Source organism: Melospiza melodia, chromosome 19 (assembly GCF_035770615.1).
Source record: "Melospiza melodia melodia isolate bMelMel2 chromosome 19, bMelMel2.pri, whole genome shotgun sequence".
In the NCBI taxonomy this organism is placed as follows: domain Eukaryota; kingdom Metazoa; phylum Chordata; class Aves; order Passeriformes; family Passerellidae; genus Melospiza; species Melospiza melodia.
In genome coordinates, this window is record NC_086212.1 from 13,354,448 (window position 1) to 13,379,779 (window position 25,332).

The 25,332-nt window shown below is 48.8% G+C and overlaps 1 protein-coding gene and 1 long non-coding RNA gene across 3 annotated transcripts; both read right to left on the reverse strand.

Annotated features, from left to right (window-relative positions):
• Positions 1–83: 83 nt before the first annotated feature.
• On the reverse strand, positions 84–14,291 carry RBM38 (RNA binding motif protein 38). 2 transcript variants are annotated; one of them, XM_063172604.1, is made up of 4 exons: positions 14,060–14,291; positions 13,261–13,384; positions 12,593–12,647; positions 84–923 (listed from the first exon to the last, which is right to left on the reverse strand). In XM_063172604.1, exons 1-4 carry the CDS (start codon positions 14,225–14,227, stop codon positions 596–598), a joined length of 675 nt encoding a protein of 224 aa, XP_063028674.1. In that variant the 5' UTR covers positions 14,228–14,291; the 3' UTR covers positions 84–595. The 2 variants fall into 2 exon arrangements, with proteins under 2 accessions (XP_063028674.1, XP_063028675.1); XM_063172605.1 differs by having other exon boundaries at positions 84–1,517; positions 14,060–14,288.
• A 1,139-nt stretch (positions 14,292–15,430) lies between these two features.
• On the reverse strand, positions 15,431–24,546 carry LOC134427083 (uncharacterized). Its single transcript, XR_010030092.1, has 10 exons — positions 24,467–24,546; positions 23,540–23,702; positions 23,266–23,438; positions 22,385–22,460; positions 20,948–21,010; positions 20,803–20,866; positions 20,371–20,544; positions 17,738–18,212; positions 17,050–17,237; positions 15,431–16,256 (listed from the first exon to the last, which is right to left on the reverse strand). It is a non-coding gene; the product is annotated as an uncharacterized LOC134427083 (long non-coding RNA).
• Between the last annotated feature and the right edge of the window lie 786 nt (positions 24,547–25,332).

Sequence of the window (25,332 nt, forward strand, 5' to 3'; positions counted from 1 at the left end):
GTGAAGCCCAGCATGGGCAGCCAGTTGGGCTGGGAAATACCCCCTAAGGCAGCCAAGCAAACATGGTACCATACAGCATGGAATAATCTTAAAAGTTAAAATAGTTTATTGCTGTCTTTGTAGAAATGCACTTACATCGCCTGTTCTCTTCCTTTATTTGGCTGTTGGATTACAGGCATAAAAAGGTTACATTTACCCATTTGTTCAGTGACATAACACCTTTTTCTCTACTGCTCCACTCATGATATTCTCCCAAACCTTGCTGGCCAACAGCCCCAAATCTCTTTTACATAAATACTGTAAATGTCTCCATAGGTTGCAGCATTGTAACAAAAGATCTACCAAAGTAGACAAAATGTTCAGTATTCTTGGTTGGTTTTTTGCATTTAAAAATATACCTAAATTTGAGATAATCTTAACAGAGTAACAATTACAATAAGAAAATAGTACAGTGCGTTGACTAAAGGAATATTCTGCTCTCCTTCAAGGCAATATTCCCTTTTGCATGTTGAAGTGATTCAGCAATTACTTAAGAACTTTTACCTACATACAATAATTTAGTAAAATGAGAATTAAACAAGGCAGATACTTACTACTATTCTTCTGTCTGCAATTCACAGCTCATGCGAATAAAATCGCAATAAATATTAAAAAATAGTTTTTCTTTTGCTTTTTTTTTTTCTGTAAGGCATCTCTGAGTATTACAAAGTTTTTGTACAACCAAAAAATAAGATTGCTTTTTTTCCATGTTCTCCAAGTACCTCTGTACCTCACCAGTAAATAAGAGGATTGTAGGCTGGATGAGGAAGGAAGGGGGCAGAAAGAAGACCACAGGTGATGGAAGCAGACTGCCATGTGTGCAAGAATCTGTCGCTTTCCTGTGAAACATTTCAGCCGCTTTTAGAACATCTTCAAGACAGTATCTGTCCAGATTGAAGGGAAAAAAAAAAGGGGAAAAAAAACAAACTTACCAGAAGTCCACTTTCATAAGCACAATCAGACTGCAAGGATTCGGGGGTTCGCCCTCAATACTATAAATAGCTTAGGCATCAATACGCACCTACATACGGGGGAATAAAGGGACGGGGTGATTTTTTTTTTTTTTTTTGTGAGCATTTGTTTTGTCTCTTTTATAATTTTTTTTTTTTGTCGTTTTGCTGTCCTAGTGGTATCCTTGCAGGGCGGGAGATTGTCCGCGAGGCCGGGCGGGCCCTCACTGCATGCGGTCGGGCTGCAGCTGCTGCGGCTGGTACTGCACGAAGGCGGCGGCGGGCGCCGCGGGGGTGCCGGCGCTGAGGGGCGGCTGCACCGTGCCCGTGGTGTAGCCGTAGCCCACGAAGCCGGCGGCGGGGGAGGCAGCGTAGGGGTACTGGTCGTAGGCAGCTGTGGTGTACTGGGAGTAGGCTTGGCTGGCGGCCGTGTAGTCGATGTAGGGAGACGTGATGGACTGCACGGGGGTGGGGATCACCACGCTGGGCTGGATGATGGCTTGGGGGTAAACATAGTGAGGCGTGAGTCTGTGGAGGGAAAGGGAGAGAGTCAGCGAGGGGCTGGGGTGGGCACAGCCTGGCTTCCCCTCAGATTCACGTGCGCCAGCCATGGAAACGGTGCTGCCCAGCAGTGCTGCCCTCGAGCGAGGGGATGAGAAGCAAACACTCCCAGACCTGAGGGTAGTGCAAGGTGAAGCATGGGCTGCAATAATACACACACCCTGGTCCCCACAGCTTGTCATCCAGGCTGCTGAAATACAAAACAAGCTCGCTGGAAGGCCGTGACACAGCCACCGGCTCACCTCATTTCCTCGGCCTGTCCCTGCCAGCCTTTCTGCCTCCTGAATTGTCCATCCAAACTTGGGTGAGGGTCTTGAGCACCTCCAGCCCCTGGGGGACACCTCAGCAGCAGGGACAGCGTGTCACCCTCCACGTGTCCCACCAGGGATGGCCACTGACCCCAGGCCCTCCTGCCTGCCAGGTGTTATCAGTTACTACACACTTACACCATGTTTCCACAACACCGCGTGTTTAGGGAATGCTACAGGGTGTTTGTTGTAAAACACGAGATATTAATGCTGCTTTCCTCCTCCCAGTAGCTGGCAGGGCGGTGACACTCCTGAGTCCGTGAGCTGTCACATCTGCCCCTGGCATCTCCGCTGCCCTTTCCATGAGGGCCCAAAAGTGCAGCTTCTCCCAGGCTGCCCCTGCCCTGAGGAGCTGTGCTGCTGAGAGCAACCTAACAATGTCACACTCAATTAAAGTCCATAGATGGAGGGATCCTGGAGGTGATTAATGCAGGAGTGCCTACTAATTTGTTAGAAACTGCTAATGAGGAGGAAAGGGGAGGGGGGAAAAAAGCATAGAAATGAAAGGGCTGTATTTTCCAAAGGGCTCATGTCAAGTCAGGTCTCAAACAAGGCAAAAACTGTGCAAACCTGAAGGTTTAGGTACATCCACACAAACAGCCATGGGCCAGGAAAAAATGGGGAATTTATGTGGCCTGAAGAGTGTGGCAGGGTGACACATCTGGGGTTTGTTTAAGAAATAGGGGGTGCAGGCTATCACCAGCAAATGGACCAGTGCCAGTGGAAGATCAGAGCCACCTGGGGGAGAAGGTCCTGCCTGCTGACCCACATGAGGCAAAGCCATCCCCTAAAAGCTTGTGCCATCCTGTCTCCAAACCCAACTCATTTTGGCCAATAAAAAAATCCCCAAGGCAAAACTCTGCAGAGAGATTATGCAGATTCAAATATTTTGGGGATTTTTGTGTGGATGTGTGTGACAGCACATTTTCAAATACAACCACTTTTAAAAGCCTCCCACAGGCTCTTCACAAGGCACAGGGCTGTATGTGGTTAGCCTTATTCCATCTGAGCATCCTAAATCTCAGCCACCACCTGCAGTGTGCTGGGGTCCACCTGGGGCTGGTCCCTCCTACCCAGCACCTACAGGGCTGTTCCCACTTCCTTGACAACCAGCACTGGATGGTTTAATCTGCTCTTCAGGCAGGAGAGAGGCTTCCCACAAACAAGGGCTCATCTCAACGAGTTTTCTCTCCTTTTCCCACTCCCATATGCAGTTTGTTTTTGCTTGAGACAATTTGCATGACAAGACAATGACTGCTCTCCTCTCCTCTCCCCACACAGCAACACTGCCTCTGAAATCAGGCTCCTTCCATATGCCCAGGGAGGATGGATGGTGGTGAGCAGCACCTCAACCTTGCATTCAGTGCAAGACCTTCTTCTGAGGCCACCAGACACCCCTGGAGGACCTCACAGCCCTCCAGCCCATAAGCACACCATCCCCAGCATCATCACCCTGTGGGTAACAAGAATGACATGAGGCAGCAGAAATGCACAGAATCCCTTTTTGTTCAGCTCTGATCTAAACTGGGGCCAGCAGAGCTGAATCAGAGCTGGAGCTTAGGCACCAGCTCAGCCCAAGGGCACTCCATGTCACACACTCACACCAGGCAGTGGCAGCCCCCTCTTGGAGGAGCAGGGCTCAGTCCCACTCAGAGGTTCCTCTGGCTGTCACTGGGGGATTTTCTCTTTCATTTTAAGTAACTCAGAGGTGCAATGCTGCTCCTGGGCCTGCCCATGGTTATTGCTCCAGCCCTGTGGATCAGCCAACATCCTGCATCCCAGACTGGGATGGATGCTCTGGCTGCTCCTCACTTCTCCCTGCCACCAGGCTTCCTGGTACTCCAGGGCCCAACAAAGCTAAAATCACTCCACAAATGCAACAAAAAATGCACAATCCACTAAAAACCACCCGGTGGCAGGAGCAGAGAAGGGACCTGCACTTTTCCTGCCCACAGGAATTCCACCTGTGCTCACCAAACAGCCAGGACAGCCCTGGCAATCCAGCAGAGCATCACCCTGCCTGAGCAGCTCCTCCATGTCCCCTGCTGCCACCCAACTGCTCTCCTGAGCTGGCACAGCCCACGTGGGGGACGTGGTGCCATCGGGGTGAGTGGCCATCCCCAGCTCATCCCAACAAACTCTGCACTGTTGGCTTTGCTTTCACACACAGAGCTCCTCAGTGGGCTCAGAGACAGCAAATCTGCAACATCCTGCACTGCATTTCTCCTTCAGCAAGGAAAAACTCCAGCTTCTCAGTGCTACTTGCAATAAAAAGCACCATTAGCTTGGAAGGCAGAATGTGCTGCTGGACCCTCTCAGCTCTCAGAAATCCATCCCACCAGCCCAGGGCATGCACAAGCACACATCACTCACAATAGCTGGTACTGCACTAAAAAGCCACACTCAGCAACTCCAAGAGCTGCTTCTAAAAGGGGATGTCGATGTAAAAGGGAAGGTTCTCTTGGTCTGTAGGATTTCAATAATTCAGCTAGAAATTTCAATCAAGGTATGATGCAATTTGGTCTTCTGAATTAGGTGGACAGATGGCAATTCATCAATCAAAATAAACACACAACTCAAAGTAAGGTCACTTTGATGACTTGCAGCTACAAACAAAACAAACCAGTGCAGTAGGATGAAGTTCTCTGCTGGCTACATTTAGCATCCACAGAAAATCTTAAAAGTATTTCACCCTCTTCCATTATTCCAGAACATGATCTTTCAGGAGATAATTTTTTTTAAAAAGAAAGCTGTTCTGGAGTTCTCTTTCTAGAAAACAGCAAACTCTAATCTGAATTTCTACAGGATGAGTCACATCTGTGTTTTAAGATGCCTTTCCCTTCCTCCCTCCCTTGCAGTTCTCCTCCATCCCCCACGATGGGCCCTGCCAGCCAGGAGAGAACTTCATCAGAAACACACACGGTGTGATTATAAAACACCAACCAAGTGCTCAGCCGTGGCCACCACACACCAAAGTCACCCTGTGAACAGCAGATGGACGAGATGCTGCTGGCACCGCCACGGGCACGGGCACCCAGCACAAGGAGCAGGGTCAAACCTCAGAGGCAGGGTCAAAGCCCAGAGGCAGCAGTGGCACAGGAGGGACAGCAGGGACTTGGCAGGGCCCTGGTGGTGCCAGCCCACACTCCTGACCGTGTGGCACCACGCCCCAGCAGCCAGAATTGAACCAGAACAGGGATGGTTACAGAGCCACTGGCACAGGGGCACAGGCTCTGTCCTGCTTTGGTGGGGACACAACAAAAGGGACCCCGTTGAGGTGCAGGCCTGGGTGGAGATGTTCAAACATGTCAGGGAGGCACCCATGACCCCAGGCAGATGAAAAAGTCCCTTTCAAAACCTGCCATCACCCAGCAGCAGGGCAGGGCTGGCAGGGGGACAGCAAGGAAAAAAGGACAAGTCAGGAGGAAATGTGTCCCACTTCCCTAACCAAACACTGGGGAAGAGGAACAAGCTCTCATCAGCAGAGCTCATCTCAGAGACACTTCATGTATTTGACTATTTTGTATCAGATTTACACCTAAAATGTGCTTTAGCTGCACCTTCTCAGGACTTCCTACACATGAGCCATGAGCTGTTCTGCAAGCTGCTCCTGCACGCTGCATGAGTTTGAGAGCAACAAGGTGGGAGTTCCTGACCCCTTGATCTCTGCCAGCCCTGCTGGGAGCTGGTTTTGTCAGCTCTGAAGAGGTGGAGACAGCTGCACCCCTCTGTCAGGAGGGACACGGCATCACACAAACATTTGGGAAACAAGGAGGGGCACAGGGCTCTTGGCAGCCTCACAGAGATCAGCACACAAATGCCACCACCTCGACCAGCCTTTTATTCCTTGAAGAATAAAAGAAACAGAGCCCTTTGTGTCTGCCACTGAAGGCACAAATTCTGGCATTTGACCCCAGGAATTTGGCCTCCATTTCCACTAGAGCTGACCCATTGGCTGCCACAGGGACACCCACACTGCCACAGCACGTGATGGCAGGGGGTGCTGGGGGTGCTGCAGCGCCAGCTGAGCACAGCCCCTGCTGATGTGACACCTCCAGGCACTGCCTGCAGGGCACACCCACCCAAAGGTGCATTTTGAAGTGGGCTCCTGAGTTTCAAGCTGCTCTGGGAAGCACACCCCACACTTGCACTGGCAGTGCCAGAGCACCACGGCACAGCTGGGGATGCAGGCACACATCCTGTGTGATTCACACTCCAAGGAATGGTTCCTGAGGGACACTCCCAAGCCAGCAAGCACTCACCTCGAGGAGACACTCAGTAAACGTGTGTGGAGTGCAGGCAGGGCTGGCCACAGGTATCATACGGGCCCCAGCCACGGTGACAGGCTGTGGAAATGTGAGAAATTCAGGTGCTGTTCTCAGTGCAGACACGAGGAGGAGGCTGCAGGATGTCCCTGCCTGCCCACCAGGACTCCCACTCCAGGAGGGGATCACAGTTTATCCACTAACACCTGTACAGATCAGGACATGGGTTGTGCCCTGATCACTCCACCATCCCTCACCATTCCCTGACAGAGCTGGGCTCTAACCACAACACGACAAAGCTCCAACTCCTGAAATGTCCCCACTAAAGCTGATTTAAAAATGCCCTGAAATGTCAACAGCTTCTGCCTCATCAGCCAGCTATCCCAGCCAGCTCAAAGTCACACAGGGATGAACCCTGCAGCCCCATGGGATTTATCATCACCTGCTGCAATACGACACAAACACAAAACAGCCAAGCAGTCAAGGCAATTTCTGCTCCTCTTGTAACTGATTTGCCTGTCTGCCTTCTCCTCATCCTCCTCTGCCCCTCTGAGGAGATGCACACAGCAGCCTGTGCAGACAGGTACAGGACTGAGCTTCCTGCTTCCCTGCTGGGAGCAGATGTCACTGCATCAGTGGCAATCACCAAGGCATGACATGCCACACAGACTGTCCCAGACTGCATCAGTGGGGGGAAAAACAGAAAGAAGCAAAAAAAGGCTGCAGACCAAAGAGGGGAGTGCACCTCCCAAAGATCTAACACTTTTCCTCAGCTCGACCAAGAGTCTGAGATCAACATGCTGAGCTCTACCAGGAGTTACAGCCAGGCTCAACAGCTTTATCCTCTGCATCTTGCTTCCCCCACACCCAAAGGAAGAAGGAAAAAAAAAAAAAAAACCAACCTATGATCCTACACAAAAGCATGCTGGGCCAGACCAAAAATAGTTTTGGAGAGAAGCAGGCTGAAAAACACTCAGGTAGCAGGAGATAACATCTGCCTGAAACACGAGCCATCTGGCACCAAGGAAAAAGCCACATGGAAGTTTATCCACAACTGGTCAGCTCTCCAGAGAAGGAAAAACCCCTCCCCTTTCCAGTTATCAGCACAGCCAAACCAGAAATTAACTGTCAGAAGAAACAGGGACTGTTTCACACCAGTGCATGACAGGAACCTGAGTCCTTCAACATCCTTGTGTAGGATGGTAGGGAAAACCAGGGTCTCCAACAGATCAACCCAGGAAGCCCCAGAATTCTGCCTTTAACTGAGCTCTCCAATTTTCTTCTGCAATTTAGAGAAAATCAATGGCAGAAACATCTAGAGTCTTCTGAAATACCTGACAAGTTTTGGAATAATACACATTAGTGATTACTTTCAACTGGTTCCATTTTTAACAGACTTTCCTTCTTTACACATGATCCCTTCCACTGACCTTTAATTAAAACCATCCACTCATCTGAATTATCTAAACCCCTCTCTTGGAGATGAAGTGTTTTGAAGTAGACTGTTCAGCTACAGAAAAAGCAATGAAATCTCTCTTTTTGATAAAAGAAGGCCTGCACTTAATAAAACAAGTAATTAGGTAATTTCTCAGTCAAGAAAGAAATTCCATTTTAAGAGTTTGTGATCTCAGCTACCAGTTGTGCCTTTGTGGCAGTAGAACATTTAAGACATCTCAATCCAATCCATCCACACCTTCCTGCAAGCTGGAATCATGGGGGATGCCTGGATCCAGCACAGGTTTTCCAGCCTCTGCTGCTTTGGCCAGGGCAGCTCAACTCTGACAGAGGAGAGCTAAAAGCTGGTGACAGGGAAATTGCAGGGGACAGCACAACTCTGTTTACAGCACTTGGAGACTGAGAAACAGGAGACTGAGTTTTAACTCCGAGGTCCAGGACTTTTCATCTTTTGTGATCATGGAGTATATTTAGTTCTGGTATGTAGCTTGCTCCCATCCGTGGGGAACAAGTTCTTCATAAAAGTCGTATTTAGAAGTGACCCGGTGTCCTTGCTACCAAATTATCAGCACAACAACTGTCTGGTTCCCTGGCTGGTGCCCTCAGCGCCAGGGCAGGGTGCCCAGGGCTGCATTCATCATTCCAATTACTGGGCATGTGCTTAATACTACGAGTTGGGGCCCATATGCCAGCAGCTGCTCAAAGGAAACATGAGATCAAGCACAAGCTGAGCTGCTCTGGAAATTCAGACGTGTGCATCAATCTGCCACGTTGGGACTCTGTGGCACCAGCCACGGCAACACAGGTGGGTTTTGGATCTGCCTCTCCCCAGCTCCTGCACCAACGGGAAAGGACTCAGGTTGCTGCTGCTGAGGAGGATGAAGAGGAAATCCACCAGAGGCAATGGAATCACAGAGAAGACAGCACAACTCAAGCCATGTGCTGCAAAGACAAAGCCAGAGCCAGCTCAGGCTCTCTCCATCACACACAAGCCCATGCCATGGCTGCCCAGGAATGGCTCAGATCCTTCACCCAGAGCCTGTCCCTCGCAACAGGTCTGAGCTCACATCATTCACATAGCCAAGTGTGAGGTCACTATATCAGACCATGCTTTTGTATTGTTTTACAGGCAGAACATGAGCAAATTCTGCCCCAACCCCAAAAAACAGGCACACCAAACCCTTGGGCCTGACACCAGCATTTGCCATCTTGAAGTAGATGTTCAAGAAAATTCTCAAAGCTGTCTGAGTTGCTTATAAATACATGTTTATGCTTAAAAAAAACCTAGATAAAATAACTAAAAAAATAAGAAAGGGATTTCTTTCTGACTGGCAAGCATTTGGTCTGAACAGCAGTCACCATGCATGAGAACCAGCAGCTGAAGCCGTTTGGAAAATGGATTTGGACATTTCTTAGGAAATGCCCCCTTTCCCCCCCAGGCTTTCATGTTCCTGGCACAGGCTAACACCAGGTGCTGGGTGCTCCATCCCCCTGAGCCTGGCAGGGTGGGATGGGACTCTGCAGCCTCCAGCTCTGGGCAAGTGGGCAGTGGGAAGCTGGAGCAGGGGGATGCCAGCTGACACAGGCTGGGCACAGCACGTGCCCCTTTTATAAGCATAACCACAGAAAAGATGAAAGTTTGTTGCCTTTTATTTTTAACCCAATAGAGAAATTTTAAGGATAAACAGCTGCAAGGGAGGCTGGGCTGACACAAAGAGAGACTTTCTTCACTTCCTAACTGCAGCAGCATCAACGCGTGAAATTTTAAACTCAAAGGGATTTAACTCTTTCTGATGTTGCTGAGGCCAAATGTGGGCCAGAGGCAGGGGGCCACCAAAACAAGTAACTACACATGGATGGGGTCTCTGGAGCAATGACATCCAACGTGCAGCTATGGAAAAAGCTGGATCCTGCCACAAGAGACAGCTTTATGTGTGCAAGAGCTCAGTCACTTACTCAGCCACTGGTAGATCTCCCACACAGATAGCTCCTTCGCTGAGGCACAGCCGCAGGAATGCATCTGCCATATGCTGTGTCCAGAGCAGCAAGCACAGAGGAGAACCAGGGAATCCCCACTCCCTGCACAGACTCAAACCTGCCTCCCCCTCCAGAGTCCCAGAGGAGGGAGCCACGAGGTGGGACCAAGCAGCTCTGCCACATCACCTGATCACATGAAGCATGGCAGCTGCAGGGACACGCTGGCACTGCCAGGTGCCTCCAAGCAAAGCACAGTCTGCAAGCCCCAGGCTGAGCCCCAGGCCCAATGCTGCTTCCCTAAACTCAGCAGCCGGATCTCCAAGTCACAGACAGATCCTTTGCCTTGCATTACTGTTAAGATCTCTGGTTACAACAGGCTAGAAACTTCTTTTCCAAACAGGATTTACTACTGACTCCGTGCTGTCTGCTGCGCAAGTGCCTCCCCTGCCAGGACAGCAGGAGGAAGGAGAGAGGCTCCTCGTGGTTTCTCTTTCTGTTCCGCATAGCCCTGGCAATATTTACAGCTGCACTGAGGTGTCTGGGGCTGGGGGGGGAAGCCTTCAGTCTATAAATAAGCCTCTCTGGTGTTTGGGTAATTTTCATAGTTTCCATTCATTTCAGGTTTCACCAAAACCTGCGTTTTGTGGCTTGATAGCTGGGACATGAGTGGCTGCTTGCTCTTCGTTAACTGCCCAGAGTTAACGGTTCTTCATTCATTCCTGCCCTGCCAAGCCCAGCTCGCTCACCAAGCACCCTGTGCCCCATGACAATCATCTTTTGGAAACCACAATGCCAACCCCCGGGCACAAACACTTTGCAGAGGCAGGAACTGCAGGAGGGAGAGCCAGGCAACATCTCACACCAGGGGCAAAGCAGCCGAGCCACTGCGCTCCCTTTGGGAAAGGTCAGGATCCACCCGTCATGGTGCAAACAGACAGCAGCAATCCAGTGACAGACCCTGACAAACTCCTCATCCACCACTGAGGGCCAAGGAAATTGTGGGTCCAAGGGAATGCAGGAGTGGAGCTGGGCAGGCTCTTAGTTTTGTTGGTCTACTGAGGAGACAAAGAGGGAACTGGCAGCCAAGCTCTGCTGCTCGACTGAGCACCTGAGGCTTTGCTCAGAAGCCACAGAGCAGCACCAGTTGTGGTGCTCAGGTAAAGGTGGTGCTCAGGTAAACACATTCTGCAAAACCCACATTTCCAGTGATTCTGCTGCAGCAATGACTGAATTCAATTAAATTCCTGTTTACTGATGCTTGCAAATAATGATATATAATCCCCTGCCTCCAGCCCTCCATTCTCCTGGTTCCTGTCTCTTGGCAACTGATAAATAATTTATAATGTTCTCCACTGTATGTGCTAACTGCAGCTCTGCTGGTTTAATGATGAAACCAATGCCTAAGAACTGCAACAGGAACTGTCTAGATCACAAGGAACATGTAATCAGTCGATCCCACACTCCTCTGGATGTGAAACCAAAAGCAAACTGTTGGTAAAAAAAAATTGTTTTCAAGAGCTGCGGCTGCAGGGTAGGAAGGGCACCCAGAAAACTGCAGATAATCTGCGAGGTGCTCCTGCCAAAAAGAGGAGTTTTAACGGGCATCACCACTTTGTTCTTCTCTGCTCCCATGCACGGCAGGACTCGCCAGAGGCTGCTTTCATTGGCAACTTCTCTCCTGCACTGCCATGCAAAAGCCTCTGGGTTTGCATCTCAAGGTGCGGCTGCTTTGGGGGCTGTGAAAGCTCTTGCAGCCCCCATGCAAGGAGAACTATTAAAAAGCAGCATTTGGTCTATGCAGACTGATGTGGCTGTCGCCCCGAAGAAGGGGAGACTCTTCCTTTCATGGCAGATGTTTTTCAAGGCCTTCAGCAGTAAGTGCTTGCGAGAAGCAGCGTTTGAACCCCACACAGCACACGTACACGGGGCGTGCACTATTGTGGCAACGCAGCCTCTCACATCCAGAAACTCAGCGGAATGAGATTACCCAGGCAGTTGGCAACTGCGGCCATAAGGGCAGAGGAATGAAAGTTTTATTGTTAGCAGATTTCTTTTTTCTTAAAAAAAAAAAAAAAAAAAAAAAAAGGAAAAAGAAAAAAACACCCCAAAAAAAAAGGAGCGGGGAGCAGGGAAGGGATGAAGTATTGCTGTTGACAAAGGCCAAAATCCCATCTATTTATATTAGAGTCACACAAAAACCACACCAGGGCAGTGCTCAAAAGCACTCATTTAAAAAATGCACCTACTTTCTTAATGCTCTTAGAAAATAATAATAAAAAACCTTATCAATATTCACTTTCTGAAATGGTGTAAAAAAAGAGCTGCATCAATCATTAAACAGTTAAATGAGGGCAGTATGACAGTCACTATTGTTCTCGTGAAGCACACTTGTCTTTTGCCGAGCAGCTGCCAGATCCTATTAGATGTATAAAAAGAGGACTTTTCTAACCGAGTAGGGATGGTATAAGCTATTGAAAACAGCAGACAAAAGCCCACTTTTGCAGACTATTCAAGCCTTGTATAACATCTGTCCAAAATCAATTTTTGACCTAATGTTACTTTCATTAAGTAACAGACTTTGTTTCCAATGCAATTTGTTTTCTAGGATAAAACTGTATCCTAAGCGTTATTACGTGGGAAATGGCACAGAGGAAGCAGAGGATCTTATTTGAGAAACATGAGAACAGAATTTGCTTAATTGTTTTGACACCTTAAGTACTATAATAGAGAAACTATTTTCCATTTATTTGAATTCCTGTGAATTCTTGAAGTTGGCAAAACAGCGAGCAATGCACTGGGTTTATTATGACTAAGATTTACTGAGGATAAAGAAGGATCTTTGGGAATTACATTAAAGCTGACAAATGCACAAAACTTCTGAAATCTCCACCAGAAATAAAGTACTCTGAACATTAACAACAGCTGTTGAAATTGTCCACTCCTGATGGCGAAGGCTTTTTTCACACATTTTAAATAATGAGGAAGTTGATTTGTGAATCTGATCTCAAACAGACCGTTAGGAAACATCTCCACTTACCCAAAGGGTCTTTGAATGAAGGCTGGATGTAGCTGCTGCACACCTATGGTAAAACCTAAAAAAAAAGTTCAGAAAAAAAAAGAAATATTAATGAATGGCATCCATTGTACCATTCAACTGGTAACACACAGGCAGAATTACAGCACACGTCTTTGCATTTGATCTGCTATGCATGTGAGCAAATTCAGAGCCCCATTTAGAAACAAGTTAAATTTAACATGCATATGTGATATGCACGAGGAGCAGATGGGAATTCGTGATGAAAGCCCAGTGTGAACGTGCTGCTATGGAACAGACAATGGGGTATAAAGCCTTATTTTACACACTGGGTACTGTGGTCATTAAACCAAAGGCAGAAATGACAAAGTGGATCTTGCAGTTAATTCTCATGTAACAAAGAGGTTAACGGGCAAACAGATCTGCCGTGGAAGGAAACAGCTTTAACACAGTTATGTGAACTTTGCTGAGTAACATTAGTGCAGCAGGGCTGAATAAGAAGATACGGCAGAGAGGTAACTGGACCATGCAGTGTCCTCAGCCAACAATCAGAACTATGGTGGACAGATAAATGTGCATTGTCAGATCAGATGATTCCAGCGCGAGAAGCTTGTTTCCTTGTCTTACAAGTTATTCTAATACAGAGAGATGTGATCTCCTGCATGCCTCACCAGTTTGAATACTCCGTGGTTTTGCTCCCAAATACGCCAGGTTCACATTTGCTTTCCTGCCGTCAATGATGGGGTTTGGGTCTTTGCAAGCTCTTTCAGCAGCAGCTCTGTCTGCCATGGTCACCTGGAATCGAGCACAGCCTTGTTTGTAGCAACAGCGCTTTGTAAACACTCCAGCAACAGGCACTAAAGTGGAGTTTATTTATTGTTCTATTTTGAATCGGGAGCCGAACTCCCTTCGTGCAGCCTCGCTTGCACGGCGAGACGGGAAGGGCTGCTGGGACTCGATGGAAAAGCGGGCGCTCCCCCCGCCCGGTTTCCCCGCTGGGCCGGTGCCAGCTGCTTTCCCCTGCCCTTCCACCTCCTCCCGTGCCTTTTTTAAGGAGCTGGTGGAGCCCTTCCCGAAACCCCCAGCTCAGAGGAGCTCAGGGCAGCTGCGGCGGGATGCGGGGACCCGCACGGACAGCGGGAGGGGGGAGCAGGTGCTGAACGAACGGCACGGCCTCAGACAACACGGGGGGCTCCTCCCGGGCCCCAGCCCAGCCTTTGTCCCGACCCAGCCCCTCGCTCCCGCAGCGGCACAAGCTCCGCGGCAGCCACGGGACGGGCGGCGGCTCCGCAGCGTCCTGCACCGGGGGGTGCGCCCGGCCACACCGGGACTTTGTCCGGGAGTCTGTCCGGCCGCACCGGGACTTTGTCACCGCACCGGCGGGCTCGGCAGCCCGGGGCTCGCTGCCGGCCCTTCCCCGGGGCAGCGCCCGTCCCGCCGCGGAGCGGAGCAGAGCGGAGCGGCACTTACAAAGCCGTATCCTCGGGATTTGCCGGTCTGCCGGTCCGTGATCACCACCGCCTCCTCGATGTCCCCGAAGACCTCGAAGTACTTCCTGAGGGAGGAGTCGGTGGTGTGGTAGGGCAGCCCCCCGACGAAGATCTTGGTGAAGGTGGTGTCCTTCTGCACGGTGTGCATGGTGCCGGCAGCGGCCGGCCCCGGCCGGCATCCACCCCGAGCAGAGCCGCGCCCCGCCGAGCCCCCCGCGGCGGCCGAAGGCAGCGGAGCGGCGGCGGCTCCCGGGCCCTACAGCCGCCTCATGGCCGCGCCTGCAGCCGAGCGCGGCCCCGCCGAGCCCGCCGGTGCCGGTGAGTAGCGGCCGCCCCGCCGCCGCCGCCGCCTTTGTAGGGCCGCGCGGCCCCGCCCCGCCGGCGCGCAGGGGCGCTCGGGGCGCGTAGTCCGGCCCCGCCCGGGGGTCCCCGCGCCCCGCCCCGCCCCGAGCCCGGCAGCGCCGCGCACACCGCGGGTTCCCCCGGCCGGAGCCTCGGGCCGGGCCCCGCGCTCGCTGCAGCTCCCGGCGGGGCCGGGCAGCGCTCCCGCCAAAGATCCCGCCTGGGCAGCGCTGTCCCGCACCCCTGCCCGCTGCTGTTGCACAACCATCGCAACGGCGAGCGCTCGGTCCCCGGCGGGCTCGGGCACAGGACAAAGCCGTGGGCAGCTGGCAGCCCTTGTGGCACGCGGTGGAAGCAGGGCAGGAGGAAGGAATGGTGTTGGACGGAATCGCCAGGGAGAAACAGCCAGGGAGGGGTCGAAGAGTGAACAAAGGTTCAGAACTGTCTGTCTTTTCTCAAGCAGGTGCTTAAGCCTCCTGCTTCTCCACTGGGCACCTGGATACGCACCTGTGCAGCCTCTCTGGGGACAAGGATGCACCGTTCCCATTTCCACTGGTAGTCAGCAGTGGGGCTCTCCACCGTCCTCCTTTTGCATTTTGTTCCATGAAAGGACAGGCAGCTCCAGCCACTGACCTGACCTGCAGGTTTTCTGCCCTGACCTGCAATTTAAACCTGGGAGAATTGTTACTATAAGACAGCCCCATATTTGCTGCATGTAGCCCCTGGTCCATAACTGCAGGAAAACAAAAGCTGAAAACCCAACCCACCACTGGGGAACTCAATGGTGGGGTGCTTGCAATGCTTTAATTCCTCTTCTCCAGCATCAGTTGGAGTTTGAGGTGTGGGACAGGATCACAAAAATAATTATTTGTTTATACTTTCCATCACCCAGAATCTCAAGAACTGCCCCTCTGCCTTAGGTTTATCATTTCTCAGAGAAAGAGATTTTTTGCAACATGATAAATGCAGAGATAACATTTTAGGAAAAAAAAAAAAAAAAGCAAGCCAGTGAAGTTCTAAATCATCATCATCTACTTTGGCTTCTATACAGCAGGTTCAGACTCTGCAGACACTTTTTTTGTTACAGACCCCACCGAGAAAAGCCAGTTATTTCAAGAGAAAGGAATGCATTAATGTCTGCACTCCATAGTTATTCATTAATATTTTTCTTGCACTGCTTCCATAGTTCTAAACACCCTATGCTTCATAAAAGAGAGAGTGGGGGAAAAAAAGCCAAGGAAAGCCATTAAGCTTTCAGTCCTGAACCACCAGACTCCAAGACTAGGGTGCATTTCCTTTGATTACTGTGGAAGAAAGATGGAGCTGGGCCAGAGGCACCCAACATCACTGAAAAACTGACATCAAATGGATGGTCCATGGAGCCTTTGTGTCTTGTGAAGCTGTGCCTGGTCCATCCAAACAGCCTGGAACACACCGTTGGGGCCAGGCTGCAGCCAGGGGCTGGGGCCTCTCCACCCCCTGTCACCCCTTGTGTCTGCATGACTTCCACCACAAACTGCACATCAGCTGCTTCCTGGGCTGCCCGAGCTAATGACAGCCCCGCTGGCATCCAGGCACTGTCCTTTACAGAGCTTCATTCTGCTCCAAATGATGGCAGAGATTCAAACCATCCAACCAGACTCTGGCTCCTCTGCAGGGCAGGCAGGGCTGGCAGAGCTCTCCAGAGACACCAGCAGCATCTCTGTTCTCCATGCTTGTGCTTGTCGGGGGGGGGGAAACAGCACTGGCTTTTTCTTCTTCAAACATGAGCCCCACATCTCTCAAAGGAGAAATCCCAGCTCCTCTTCTTCCCTGGAGGCAGGAGCAGGAGTTTCCTACAAGAAAGGAGCTCAGGCTCAACCTGTGCTCAGTGAGCAGCACAAACCCCCGGTAGCAGCCTCGGTTCTGCCACATCCTGGAAAGCAGGAGGGGAAAGGAAATCTCCTGTCTCATGCTGCAGCTATTGCAAACACAGGCTCTAATGAGCTGTTACCACAAACACAGCAGGAAAGGGAAGAGAAAATGAGTGAGGATAACTTTATGGAAGTTAATGAGTTTGCTTTTATTTTTTTCTGCCTCGTTCTCGTGAAAAGCACTCATCCTCCTCAAAACACCTACAGATAAAATCCAGCCATCAGATTAAAGCTGCAGGAGTTTGGCAGAGCCAGTTTGCTGACATCTCCCATGCTTTTACTGCAACAATAGGAGTATCTGAGAAGAGAAGAATATATTTCAACTTTCTTTGAGTTATCTCAAAGATAACTCCTGTAAAAACAAACATATCTCAAAGTATGGAGCTGCCTTGGAGAAGGCAGGACATTGCTTAGCACAAATCCAAGAGCAGACTGCAAGCAAGGAGAACACAGACCTGATATAAGCTATTGTAGCGTGCATTTAGTCCTTTGTTGTTATTAAGAAATAAAACTACACAGGTCAGTCAATGAGGAGGCTGGGAGAAAAGTCATGTTTTGCTATGGGTGTACAACCATCCACATCCTTAATGTACAGGATTTGTATTGCAAATCCAGAGCATCCTATTCTCATTCAGATTGGGAAGATTAATTTTATGATAATTCAGCACAGTTAAGAGGACTCACTGGGTTTTTACTTACCTGATAATAACTGTACCTGTTAATACATTCCTCAAGGCTCAAGCAAAATTGATGCACAAAGGCTCCTTCTGGTGGATTTCAGCAGTGTTATCCAAGAGGTGGAATGGAAGAGCTGTACCAATGTGCTGGATTCCACTGACAATCCTAGAGAAGGTGGCGCTGCAAGGCCATCCAGGTACAGAACCATATAGAAGTCGTCCCTGCCTAAAGATGAAAAATAGATTATAGCAGGAAGTTGTACCTTTGGGAGCACAAGAACAGGACTGAGGTGGGGAAAGAGCAGCAGGAAAATGTTCCCTGTTCCTTGGCCTCTGCAAAGCCCCAGAGTCCCTTCTGTTCTTGTCCCTCCCTTGGCAGTGAAGCTCTGTGCTGCTCTCCTGTAGACTTGTCTGAGCATTTTCCTTCCTTCCCCCAGTGTCTTTGGGAAAATTGATTTGAGACACCCCAGGTCTGACCTGCAAGCCATTGAAGAACCTGCCTCGTTTCTTAGCAAGCTGATGGGCTTTATTTTTAAAATGGAGCAGGGCTGCTGTGGAGCTCTGACCTTTTCCAGTTCCTGCTGCTGTTTAGCCAAGACTTCATTGCTGTAGGGCAGTGCCCTCGGGTTTTGCCATGGATACCCGCTTATTGCAACAACAGCACATGAAACATCCCCCGGAGAAGCTCCACAGTTAAATAAGTTAACTGGAGAGCAAGGCACTTACTGTGGGAACTGTTTGGTTTGTTGGTTTTGCTAATGCTCAGTCTGGATGCTGGCCACCAGCGAGGCTGTGAGCAGGGAGATCTTGAGGGAGCTGCATCCAGTGGCATTTGCTTTAGGTTATCGCAGGGAATTCTGCATCTGGGCCCTCTGTCTCAGATTTTTTGGTTTGGTGCCCTGAGCACACCATAACAATTGCTTAGCCCAGAGCTGCTGCTGCAACAAGAATTGAAAAATAAAAATCATTCTTCTTTGGGCCACTTGTAACAAAATAGTTGAGCAGAGGGGGTTCCCAATCAGGGCTGCTCTTTGGCTTTGGTTTCTGTAGGAATCCTCCAGAGTATTTCCTCTTCTGAGTGTTCCAGAACTGGGCATGCTGAGTGAACTCTGTTTCCTCTTGCTGGCTGCAGTGGTTACACAGAAGCAGATCATCAGCTCTAGTGGGCATCTGGAGTGACCTGATTTATTATTCCAGTAACCTGCATTTAAAAAAAATATGGCTATGGGCATTGGTAACTCTGGGACTGAGAGAACACAAATGGACACCTCACTCAATTCTGCTGGACCACAAGCATGTGTTAGTGTGGCTAAAGGAAATGTTATTAAAAATCTTACTCTACTTCCTCAAACTTTCCTGCCCTCCCATTTGATGTCCCTTCAGAAAATGAAAATTGCATATCTGTGCCATGACAAAGGACAAACATAATCATGGTAATTGCAAACAAGATTCCTGAAAAAGAAGAAGGCTTGGAGGAATATTGCAGAGCTCATAACTGCTTGGAGGATCTTGCCACAGGAAGTGCACTGCAAGCCTTGGATATAAGTCTAGATGAAAATAAAGGCATAAAATATGGCCAAGGAAACTAAGAGGCTGTGCCATCACATTGCTCATACTCTGCACTGCCAGCAGGGAGAATGTCTGATATTCAGGAGTCTTGTGCTTTGCTCTTTGTGCCACCATCACCATTTCCCAGGAGTTTCTCAGAGCACAGCTTGGCCCTTTTCCTTCCCCGTGCCCTTGTGTGTCAGGGGAGGATGAAGCACCTGCTTGGAGCAGGAAGGACCAGGTCAGCAAGGAAAGGTGCTTCAGTGGAGCCTGTGGTGGGGCAGATGTGCTGCAGCCACCCTGAATGGGCACACCTGCATTTCTTGGTGCTTTTTACTCTGCCCTTGGGGCATTTCTCCTCCACCATCTGCAGTTCTCTGTTTGTGCAGGTCCAGCTCCTGGGAGCTGTGTGTACAGACTCTCCCCAGCCCTGGCAAACACTCTGGGGAGCTGGAATGACACTGGGCTGGGGATTGTCACAGTGTGACAGCAGGGAGCTGGGCTGGCTCTCTGAGCAATCAAAATACTGCCCTTGATTAGGATGGTGCCTTGTTTGCTGGCATTGCTGGCATCTCTGCCAAATAGTTTTGTCATCATCACTATTGTAATGTCTTGGCCTAGAGCAATGGTAACCCTTGCCTTTCCTGTGACTTGGGGATCATCTCTCTTTAACCTCTTAGAGAATGACTAAGGAAAAGTGCAGATGTTCATATTGCAGCTAAATTATGCAACAAATCCAGGAAACCCTTCACTAGCTGATCTTAGTTTCTTCTTTACTTCATAGAAGGCAGGAAGGGGATGATAAAGGGTTGGAAGCAGAAAAGGAACAGGGCAAAGCAAACAGCTCATGGTGGTTTCTGGGACAGAAGTTTCTCTCCAGATTTTCTACCACATCTCCATTGGCAGTAAGCAGTGGGGAGCAGGAGCTGTGAGATAGATGCAGGAAACATTTTCCTGCTTTGACAGCATCTAGATCTCAGCAGAACATTAAATATCTAGGCTAAAATACTGCCTATTTCTCCATGGTTTGGTGATGTCATGGAGGAAGAGTCTCTGTATTCCCAAATCTGCAAGGAAGGGCATTGAGAGAAGAGACAGAAGGATTAGGAGATGAAACCACTTGTTATCACCTGCTAAACACAACCTCCAATAAAGATTCTGTTCCTTCCCTGAACCCCTGCCCAGAAACTCTGTCTCTCTTTAATGGAAATATGGTCCCATCTCTCTCAGGCTGGGATTTAATCATCACAAGGGTTTTCCTCCCACAAAAAGTTTTTTAGAAAAAAACATTCCATTTGAGTCAAACATGCAAACTACATCTCAAAATAGTTAAACAAATATTTTTGCTATTTCAATTTTATGTTGTACTTGGGGAAAATATTAATTGTAACTTTATACTTCTGAAGTTTGAAAACCATAAAACTACATTTTAAAATGAACAAGAAATCATTTAATATTCTTTAAAGGAAGGGAGCAGAAAAAGTAAGGCCTTTTGAAACAGCATTAATAATTATATTTTTTGCAAATATTTGTGGAGTTATGTTAAACTAAGTGGTATTTTCTGATTTAAAAAAAGAAAATGCCAGAGAGCTTCTAACAATCTCTGCCAAAGCTGCCAGGGCCACATCCCATGACCTTTTCATGGGAGTGCATGTGACACTGGTAGCACAAACTGAGCAGGAACTGTCCACCCACTCCAACCAGGGAGCAGCCAGGACACAGAACAACATTAAACAAGATGTCTCAGCTCTGGCATGTAGAGCACAGCTGTATGGACACAACAGATATTCTCAACAGCAGAAGACTCTCACCCATGGATCCCCTCCTCAACCTCATGGTCCTTTTCCCCAGGTTGCTGTATTTTAGTCCTCACCAATCCAGACTCTTCTGTCACATCACATCCAATGAGATAAATAATCCGTCTACTCTGATATCACTTTTCCACTTGTGATACTTGTAGAAATTGTTTAATGCCCACAATGAACCTGGCCAGAAGAACATACACAAAAAGAAAAAGTGTTGGCATGGCAATTAACCTTCCTTAAAGGTTTTGTTTGAAACTCTTAGAGCCTTCTAGTTACCATGTCTACTCTATTTAAACACAAGGCTGCAAAGGTTCGTTGCAGTGGCTCTGAACAGGATATAAACACAATTGGAATGTCAAGACAACAAACCAACATATCAGATACAGAAGCTTTTTCCATGGAGCCTGGAAAGGTATTGAAAAAGAAAAACAGAGTTACCTGCACTGAAATCTGGGCAGGATGATTGCAGCTTCTGCTTGATCTCAAAAAGTCCAAAATGGGCCTTTGACAAAACAAAAAGAACCAGTTACAATGGTGCCACAGCAGGGCAGCACAGTCACTGACTGGAGGGGACAAAGCTCACCTGGGCAGTGCCACTGGCTCTGAGAGTCCAACATCCACATCCAGCCTGCTGGAGCAGTGATTCCTGGTGGAGAAAAGCCACCAACAGCTCAGCAGGCAGCAACACGATGTCCCCAACACTGCCACAGGACAATGGCATCGGCTGAACATGACAAGTGGAACAAAGGCAGGCCAGTCCTGCTAAATCACACAGCCCAGTGCCCATCATTCCTTTAGTTAGTGGGGAAGAACATGGAGAAAGGTGCAAGACAAGAAAGAGGGCAGGTTTTGCATCCTCAGGAGGACAAAAAGGCTGGCAGATGGGCTGATTGTATTTTGAAGTCCAGCTTGTGAATGAAGTGTGTGGATCAGTACTGAATGAGGAAATCCATTCTGCTGCTTGGAGTGTGGTTTTCCTTCTGCCAGCCCTGGGGTGCCAGGGCCAGTCTTACCTCAAAGAACATTTTCATCAGCCTACAAGGAGAAAAAGCCACTCCTCTATTTCCAGACCAGTGTGGCTGTGACAGCACCAGCCCTGTTAAGCAGCAAGTAGGTCACTAGTGGGAAATGTTACCCTGGGCCAAGCCACGTTCAGAACAGTTTGGAGAGTTAAATCATCCTCTCTGTTAAATCATCTCCCTGCTGCTGTTTGCAGGACCACCAAAGAAAGGTGCCCAGATGATGAAGTGGATGAGCTCAGGCATTGTGGCAGACACAGGTCAGCACTGCAGAGTGGCCCCAGCTGCATCACACAGCCAATGGCTGAACAAAAGCTGGAAGGGCTCAATGACAAGGTTTTGCTAAGCTGTTCTCTTTAAATAGACCATCTTTCTGTGGTTCTTTGAAAAGCTGTTTCAGCCCAGTTAAAGTGTTTCTGAAATGCTACATACTCATGTTTGAAGCCTGACAATGTTCCACAAATGCAGATGTTCTTCTTTACAATTATATAGATCCTGCTCTGTAAATTAAACATTAATGCCCAACCAGCCAACTGCTGTCTGCAAGCCTGCTGCTACAGACCAAGAATGGGCATTACTTAGGAAAGGGAGACCTCCAAGGAAAAGAGTCAGGTATCTGCAGAAAGCAATTACCTGTCAGTGAGTGATACCTGACTCCAAATAAATCCCACTGTTACAGCAGGAGCATGGCAGACAGCTGTCCTTCCAAAGAAAAACAGTTGTAAAAATTGTATTTGAGCTGCAGTTTAGTCAGTTGAGAATAGTTTGAGCTAGTGCATTATCTCTGCCCTTTACTGACTACAATAATCATGGCATATTCCAAACCAAATGGATTTCCCTGTGCTGTAGATCAGTAGTGAGCTGTGTTTTATAGGCAAGGGAAGGAAGGTGATTGAACCAGTTGGCAGGGGGTCAGAAAGGGACATTTGAGCTTACACCCTTCTGGGAGATGGCACAACTGTGAGCAAATACCTTGGGAAGGGTTGAAGAAAATCCATTACCTGAGTTTTATTTCACAGTGTTCCCAGGAAATGCACATTGCCCCTCTCCTTGTCTGTCCAGCAGCAAATCAACAATCTGCATTTAAGAAACATGAATGACAGAAAGCACTCCCTGTCAAACTATATTTGTTAATGCACCCCAAGGACAGGCTTAGCTGACCTGGCTGTTCAACATGCAGTTTGCAGCCTTCTCCCATTCCTGCAACAAACTCGTTGCTGGATCTCAGCCCATCCACACCTCACACTACAAAGCAATTACTGCCTGCAAAAGACACCCTGGGCAGCAAAGGGTAAACTTTCCCTACACCCAGGGAAGAGCATTACCCTAATCTCTTATCTAGGCTGCTTTTCAGTGGCACTTGATACAGGAGCTATACCAAACACTTCCTTGAAAACATAAAGCCAGGGATTGGGTTACACACGATTCCAGATCTGTGCCACCAGGAAGACAAAAGCTGCTGTATTACCTGGCACATGCTGCTAAATTATTGAAGTGTCCCTTCAAACTGAATATATTCACTGCATAATTAGTCAACAGAAGAAAACGGTCTCTCTTTACAAAGCTAATGCTGGCAGCTATTGTATCTTTTATGCACTGTAACAAAAAGCATTTGCAGAACTGATGCAACACAAACATTTGGAATTACTCTGTCCATGCACGAGTGTTCCCAAGGCACATGCTCCCCTTTGTGGTGCTGCCTCAGTCTCATGTACCTTGCAACCAAGACCTAAAAATGTGAATTACTTTTCCCAGCTGTAGCACCATCCCCATTCCAGGAGCAGGTAAATGGTGCAAACACCTGCAAGTTTGCTTTGCCCATGAGGAAGATGTGAGATTAATTTGGTCACTCAGGTCCCATTCTGCCTCAAGTGGGACCTACCTGGAGCTCTCAGCTCACACTGCTTGCAGCTGATGCCACTCCAGGGGCTCTGCTCTCGTGGGCTTGTCCCTGCTGCTGATTCCTGGGGGCACTGCTGCTCCAGGTGCACACAGAACCAGGGGCAGTCCCAGCAGTCTCCCACAGCCAGCTGCTGTTGCTCCATTTATTCTGACCTGGCAAAGGAAGAGCAGCAGCAGATTCCTCTCAGGGAATGGCTGTGCTGCTGCTGAGAGCAGGATGGGCCCTGCACTGCTGTGTATAAACCTAAGCTTACCTGGAAATGCAGAGATGGCTTCCAGCTGTTAGAACACCAGCTGCAGGATGAAATGCAGTTCTGCCAGCTCCAACCCACAGGCCAAGGTGTGCAAAGACAACATTCTGTCAGTGGAAATATTCCTGGGTTTTTCCCCTTTGAATTACATCTGTTGCACCTGGCACTAAGGGGACAGATGGGTTCTTTTAGGGGTTTTTGGCAGAAGACAGCACTAAATTGTAGTTACAACCAAGGTTTTCCCAGCAGGATATTCTGATTAGCACAGCACAGAATTTATGATTAGTATGGCACAGGATTTCTACAGGTAGCATCAATATGGTAAAAACTGTAAATAGCACAATACAGACTTTATAATTTCTTTTTAGTCTGGACCTTCTGCAAGTGTGAGGCTCCTAACACATGGTTTAGTAAATCAATGTAACAGCCACATACACTTGGAAATGATGTCCCAGAATGAGCCACTCAGCCCTGAGGAAGCAGAGGACAGTGGAGGGCTCACAGGTCACTGCCCAGCAGCAGTTTGGGTCCCAGCTCTCCCCTGAGCATTTCTAACTCCATAATTTCACAGACAGAGCCCTGGATGCTCAGCAGCAGCACTGGGCTGCCCAGGAGCCTGGGGCCTTCAAGGAAGGGAGGAATGGAGCCCAGGAATTGAGGCCAGCAGCCAGGGGAAGAAGAAACTGGTTTGGTTGGCTTGGTTCAGGGGACCTTCAGGGCCTGGTAGTGAGAGAAGGGGACAAATCCATGACCTGCCTGGTCAGATGTCTCACTGAGCAGCTGAAAGAGCATTGCATAGTTAGTTCTAAAGACTTGGTTTATGTGCATGGATACCAGGTACACTCCTGAAAACTCAAAAATGGAAATCATTTCCATCTTTTTCTGTTCCCTGAGTATTTTGGGAGAAGCTGTTTTTACAAATAACTGTACCTTGTATTCCAGCAGCACTCCAGCTCCGTGCAGAGCCCCGCCCCGGCTGAAGGAGAGCTGTGCTCAGGAGCCATCAGCACTGCCATCGCCTGGCACCACAGCAGCGTTACAGCCGCGGCTTCACTGCTGCATTCCGGGCACCCTGAGCTGCCGGCGTGGGGAAAGTTACCGGGGAATTGTTCCTGTCCTGAATCTGCTCCAGTCGTTATTGTGTGCTGCAGCTCCCGGTGATGATCATCACCTGGCTGTAAAGCTCAATAACCCAAGGAAATGCTTTACACAATGAATCTGCACCAGTTTTGTGAAATAAATCAGTCTTACCCAAATGACTGCCAATGGCACTTCATTAGCCAATCTGGAGACTTAAGAAATTAACAGCCATTTCATTTTGCTCAGGTTCATCTCTGCAGAAAGCAAACAAATTGGGAATCAGTAGTTTCTGTCATTTCAAAGGCTGGAGAGTGTAAAACCTCATGATAGTGATCTGACACAATTCCTTATCGTAGGCTGCTACCCAGACACCTCATCTGCAAACAGCACTTGCTCAGCACTCAACTGAGCCAGGCACAGCAACAGTTTTATTGAAATATCCCATGTACACCAATCCCACCTCAATCTCAAACCCACTCTCCTCTGCAGAAAACTCAGTGACCAATTTTTCTGGCCTAGGAGCTAAACTGGAGTACTTACCAATTCAGGATTGCATTTCCTGTGGCAGATGGTAAATCAATACTCTGCCTGCCTGCCATTGTGCAAACATGTCTTGTTTCATCTCTGAAAGGCTCTAGCAGACAAACTTTGCCAATTATTTCGTTTTCTGAAATACATTTCATTAAACCAATGTGCAAAACCACTGACATGTGAGA